Here is a 6,208-nt window from a genome sequence, read left to right as displayed (position 1 = left end):
CCGCTCAGCGCATAAAAGATGATTCCCATTTAGCCCCTATGTCTTAAACTATCATCTGATTTTGCTCGTTTTAGATGCCGGGGCATTCATGGAAACATAATAAAATCTTCTCATGGCTGAAGCTGCCGGGAAATGTACATGGTTTTTTGCTTGACCGATTGACTAACCAAAGGCCCACCATACGGCTGGCGCCTTCCCTCATATTTAATAATAAAGCAACGTATACCAAGCTCTCTCCATGGCTTCACAGTATATAAGGCTACCATTTATCCCTGTTTTCCCACCACCACATCAACAAAGCTAGCTTTTTTCCCATTTTTCTTCCTCTGTCAGAAAAGGCCTCTTCTTTCTCTTGCTGTTTGATCAGATATGAGTTATTTCAAGCATTCTTCTCTTCTGTTCTTTTTCCTGCTCTCCTTACTTCTCTTACAGGCCTGTCTCGCCTCCAGTCGCCTCACCGCGGCGGAGGAAAAGCAGCCGCTCACTATCACTTACCACAAAGGCGCCCTCCTCTCCGGTCCCATATCCGTCAACCTCATCTGGTACGGTAACTTCAGCGCCGCCCAGAGAGCCATCCTCTCTGACTTCGTCGCCTCTCTCACTGACCGCAATCATAAGCAACAGCAGAAGACTCCTTCCGTCTCCTCCTGGTGGAAAATGACAGAGAACTTCTACTCCCGCTCCAATTCCCCGCTGCCTCGGCTCTCCTTCGGTGATCAGATCCTTGACATGGAGTGCTCGAAGGGAAAATCCCTGAAGAACGCGGACCTGGCGGCGCTGGCGGCGAGGGGGCAACGGCGGAGAGCAATTAATATCGTGCTGACTGCTGCCGACGTGGCGGTCGAAGGCTTCTGCATGAGCCGTTGCGGAACCCACGCTGCGTCTCCCCGTTCGAAGACCGGCCGGTTCGTATACATTTGGGTGGGCAACGCGGCGGCTCAATGCCCAGGTCAGTGCGCGTGGCCCTTTCACCAGCCGCTGTATGGCCCGCAGGCTCCGCCGTTGATCGCGCCTAACGGAGACGTCGGCATTGACGGCATGGTGATGAATCTAGCCAGCATGGTTGCCGGCGCCGTTACTAATCCGTTCGGCGGCGGCTTCTTCATGGGCCCGGCGAACTCGCCGCTTGAGGCGGCGACGGCGTGCCCGGGAATATATGGAAAGGGAGCGTATCCTGGATACGCCGGCGAGCTGTTGGTGGACCCCGCCTCTGGTGCCAGCTACAATGCGAATGGAGCTCATGGGAGGACGTACCTGCTCCCGGCCATCTTTGACCCGTCAACGGCTTCATGTTCCACTTTGGTATAATGATGAGAAGATTTTATGGTTCATTTGTAATTTATCTCATTCTTTGGATTAATATGTTATTTATTTGACACAGTAAAAAACGTTTTTCAAATTTTAATACTTGTTCTTAATAAAAAAAATTGTATTCATGTCAAGAATAAATGGTTATTTATTGATAAACTGGGGTGCGTTTGTTAAATGTCTTGTGTTGATTTTTATTCATCATCATCCTATTGTATGCAGTGTGTATATAATATGTACATTCATAATTTGGATTTAAAATTCCGTTCGAATTCTGCACATAATAATTTCTCTTTTGATTGAGGATGTGAGATGCTAAAACTTATTTGTCCCCTTAAAGGGGGCTAGAGGTGTAAGTGAGTCGAGCCGGCTCACGTGCCAGCTCGAGCTCGACCGTTTATGAGCTCGCGAGTTAAGTTTATCGAGCTCACGAGTCGAGCTCGAGTTCGAGTTCGAGCTCGTTTAGTAAACGAGCTCGAGTTTGAGGTTGAGCCGGCTCGGTTCGTGAGCTTGCGAGCCGGCTCGAATAAATATTAATATTTTAAAATAATTTTATGTTATTTATTAAATCTAAATATTAAAAAAATTAATAAAAAATCATCTAAGTTTTATTTAAATATTAAACATTTCATATTTTCTTATACATTTTGACTAAGTTTTAAAAATTCAGCTTAAGTTTAAAAAATCCTACCTTAATTTAAAAATTCCGGCTCATGGCTTGCAAGCCGGCTCGCGAGCCTGGTCGAGCTTGTTTACAGTGAGACAAGCTCGAATTCGAGCTCGCTTTCCAACTAACGAGTTGAGCTCGATAAAAGCCTAAACCTGACTTAACCCATATATTTACACTCCTAGAGGGGGCTAAGGGGACGATGATCTTAAAAATTCTTCTATCATATGACTTAACGAAGAAGAAACAAGCAACTCTTAAGCCCATGTAGCACACTATATAATCTTAAGGATATTGGCTAGATTATGACTGATTTCTTCATCCAGATTTATTATTGAAGAAAGTTCAGCACATACAACTGAACTTGGTATTTGTAAAATACAAGCATACACAGAACTAAAACATCTATACGAGAGAATAACAGAGAAGATTACTGGACAAGATATGAAGAAAGAATTTTATCATACCTCACAGTAAATATAAGTGTACGGATGCATCCTGAGGTCAATTAGAACACCCCACATCACCCAATAAATAATGCGTTGGGTGACGTGCTATTTTAGTCTTTATAATAATGTATTTTATGCACTTAACCCTGCAAGTAGGTAAATAGAATTCATCATTTTATTTATTCATTTAAAATATTATGGTCTTTAGACAATTGCCCCAGGTCGAACCCCGTTAGGAGTCGCTACGTTAGGGGCGATATACTTGCAAAGCGTAAGGCGATCTATGATATGAACAAATAGGTGTCACTATTGATCCATTTTCTTGTAATGAATGGTCCAACCAAATTCTAGGCTACATCAACAGTTACTTATAAGTTTGTCCCCTATAAAATTAAGACTAGTTCCGCCCCTCTTCATGAGAGCTACCAAAAAACATCTAATGGTGAGCAGTAATCAAGACATACAGTTACAAATGAATGGTGTTGATATGCTAATTGCAGCTGTGGCAGAGAACTGGAGTAGTGGAGCTACAACTTCTGTTAAGCTGAAAGGGATTTGTGATCATTAGGAGTAATGGAATCTGCATTTCCTTTATCAAACCGAACCACACAGTTTTTTAAAATCGATGAAGTTGAGAAGTGGAAGCCATGCAACAGGGTAAATGAGGAGTGATTATTCCCTCAGGTTACCGAATGCATTCGGAAGACAATAACAAAACGCCACGTCACTAAAGTACTTGGTACCGTGCTCGATACAGATGCTCAGTACACACTCAGTATGCTCGATATTCTTTGCCGGAGGCAATAAAAATTCGTAAATGAGTGCCGCGGTGAAAACAAGTATCCTAAGAGAGAATTGAAGGGATGATGTAAGGAGAGAGGGTAAAAGTAGACTTTAAAGCATTGAAAAGTGTGAAAAAGCAAGTGAGACAAGCAGACGAACAAGCGGTATTTTAATGTGATACAAAAATTTATATATCATATATATGAATAAGTATATAAAAATAAATATCAAATATATAAATATAGTATATAATGAAATAAGTTAATCTAAAAAAAATTTACAAATACTTATAACGATAACAGCGCCGAACAAATTAAACCATTTGTTTCAAATATTTCTTATATAATAATAAATTCCACATATGCTGATCAGATAGTTCAAGTTAGCCGTGTGGAATCTGATTGTGTCGATCAATTGCTATTATTTTTTACCTCAATTCAATTTATCATACTCATTGGAGGGTGCCTAAGGTCCTTCAATTCCCTTGCTTGGGTTTGGGTGTCTTGCAAAAAAAAAAAACAAAATTACAATGCCTCGATGTTGTGTACCCAAACTTCCTGTCGTTGTAAACCCGAGTGCCACAACGTTGTGTTCCTGAGCTCCCCGATGCTGCAAAGTTTGCTGGGAGAATTGACAAAGAGCTTAGCATCACAATGCTTAGTGGCGGACTGCACAAATTTCTTTCTCGTTTTTCTTGGGGTTAATAACTTGACTTTCTCTTTTATTTTGTGCATGAGAGCGGTATAAGTGAAGAAAAGTAAATAAAGAGCAAGAGAGAAGAGAGATTTGTACAAATTTCTCTCAATTTTTATAGTTAATTTTTTGTGTCGTCTGGCTCCGTGATTTTTTTCCCTATTTCAGGTTTTTCACGTTAAATCCTAGTATCCACTTATTTCTGCCGCTTTCTATTTCTTGTTTTTTGTTCGTTGCATAGTTTACTTCCACCCATAACTCATATCACTGATAATTATAGAACACATAAATTTTAATTATCTATTCTTATTTACATATCACCTTTAAGGGGTTGTTTGATTAGAAATAAAATGGGTGTAGAATATTTCAAATGCAATGGTATAGAAAATATTGATATTTGATTTTAAAAAAATAAAAAAGTAAAGCAAAATAATTTTAGTGTAACCATTTTTACCACGTTTTGCAAATCGGACCGGACCAGCCGGTCCGACCGGTTCAACTGTGAACCGGTCTAATGGCCGGTCGGATCGCTTAAGAACCGGGGTACCCGCTGGTTTCGCACGTCCTCGGATTTTCTCAACGACCGGTACAAAATTTTTTTTAAAAATATAAATAAATTTAATTAATATTAATATAAATATTATATATTAAAATCTTAATAAATTATTAAAGAATATGATTAAATTATACTTAAAACTTCTCATATTGGCTTCACAGGCTCCATTATAAGCTCCTATAATGAGAAAAAAAAAAAAAAAACTATATAACTATGGGCAAAGCGAAACATCACAAATGATTGGGACTAAACCATACAAGAAAAATATATTGGTTTCTATTATCACTATACAACAGCAAAACATCTTTTTTTAAATAGTTTTTTTAATTATTTTTAATATGATAATATTTATTTTTGTTGTATTTTTTATCTTTTATTTTTATCATTTATTTTTATATATTGATAAATAGTGTGGATTTTTTTAATTTTTTATAGAAATTTTAACTTTTTTAGTTAATATATTTTTTAATTTTTTCTATTTTTAACATTATATATTTTTAATATATATTAGTAAAAAATTATTTTATTGTGAGTTTTTTTCTTATTTATATTATATGTTTATATCTAAATATGTAATAATAAATTAACAATAATTTATAATTAAAGTATATGGTTATTAATATTTCATTATTGGTTTAATTTTTATTATTTTTATAATAATTTATAATTTGTTACGTCATCCGGGTTCAACCCGTTCGACCGGTCGAACACGTGAACTCTCCTCTTCGGTTTGTTGTCAGGTCCGATTTTCATAACCTTGCATTTTTGTTAATTTTTTAGATAAACTAAACTTTGGTAGTTTTGAGTGGGAACTGTTTACACTACAAGCAAACTTACTTGACTATTTCCACTCGCCATTGGTCGCCCCCGCCAGGCTCCACCGCTACTAGCCGCCACCATCGCCGACAACCACCGACACCATCCTCCGTCAACCACCATCGCCGACCACCACCAGCCGTCAGCCGCCTCTACCAGCTGTCTGCCACCATCTTTAAATTTAATTTATATTCATTTTATTTCAAACCCAAAAATATATATTATCTTATTTAGGCTACATTCATCCAACATCTCTTAAGACATAATGCAAAACCTTTCCCAATTACGTTGCAAAACAGGCCTGCGAGAAATTAAAAAACGTGGTCATGCTTGGTATCAATTTTCCCAATGTATGTGGTATCCAGCTGCCGAAGCATTATGCATGATGGATCTAGCGTAATCAAAGCAGACATCCATGGAATTTGAACGCATTCATTACTCATTACTCAATACTATTTTATTTATGTATTAACCGAATTTGAATAGCTATTAAGATCATAGCGGTAAAATAATAATAATAACGATCAAGAGGAGAAGCTCGACGTTTTTTTTAGGGTTATTTGAGTTTAGGAAATTTGATGATAAAAGATTTATTTGTTTAGGAAGTTGCTAATTTTGCTTGTTCATTTAAATATTGTATAAATCAATTCAAGACGTCAATTCGATTCAAAATTGACGAATAACAAGAACGAAAATAATGTGAACTCGCTAGATGATGTGGACAAATTATTTTGTGCTGACGTCGAAAGTAGTTTATTGTCCGAAGACCAATCAGAACGTGCCACGTTAGCAATACCGAGTCAGGTACCGAGTAAGGGGTGATGCATTCTAGTTGGTCTCCAGATGGTAAACTATATTGGGCGTCCGCACAGAATAACTTCTCATGAGGCCAAATTATTCTGTGATGAGAGACTCCAAAGCCACAATGAGCTTGAT

The 6,208-nt window shown here is 37.9% G+C and overlaps 1 protein-coding gene across 1 annotated transcript; it reads left to right on the top strand.

The window, feature by feature from the left end:
• Positions 1–268: 268 nt before the first annotated feature.
• Positions 269–1,465, top strand: LOC110094219 (protein EXORDIUM-like). The gene has a single exon (XM_020819398.2). It carries the CDS (start codon positions 370–372, stop codon positions 1,306–1,308), a length of 939 nt encoding a protein of 312 aa, XP_020675057.1. The 5' UTR covers positions 269–369; the 3' UTR covers positions 1,309–1,465.
• Positions 1,466–6,208: the final 4,743 nt, after the last annotated feature.

Source organism: Dendrobium catenatum, unplaced genomic scaffold, assembly GCF_001605985.2.
Source record: "Dendrobium catenatum unplaced genomic scaffold, ASM160598v2 fragScaff_scaffold_85, whole genome shotgun sequence".
Lineage (NCBI taxonomy): Eukaryota > Viridiplantae > Streptophyta > Magnoliopsida > Asparagales > Orchidaceae > Dendrobium > Dendrobium catenatum.
Note: the sequence above shows the minus strand (reverse complement) of the source record. Positions and strands in the feature narration are given on the sequence as shown.

Excerpts from the sequence above, each read along its gene's own strand:
- LOC110094219 (XM_020819398.2), top strand. The coding sequence starts at position 370 with ATGAGTTATTTCAAGCATTCTTCTCTTCTGTTCTTTTTCCTGCTCTCC.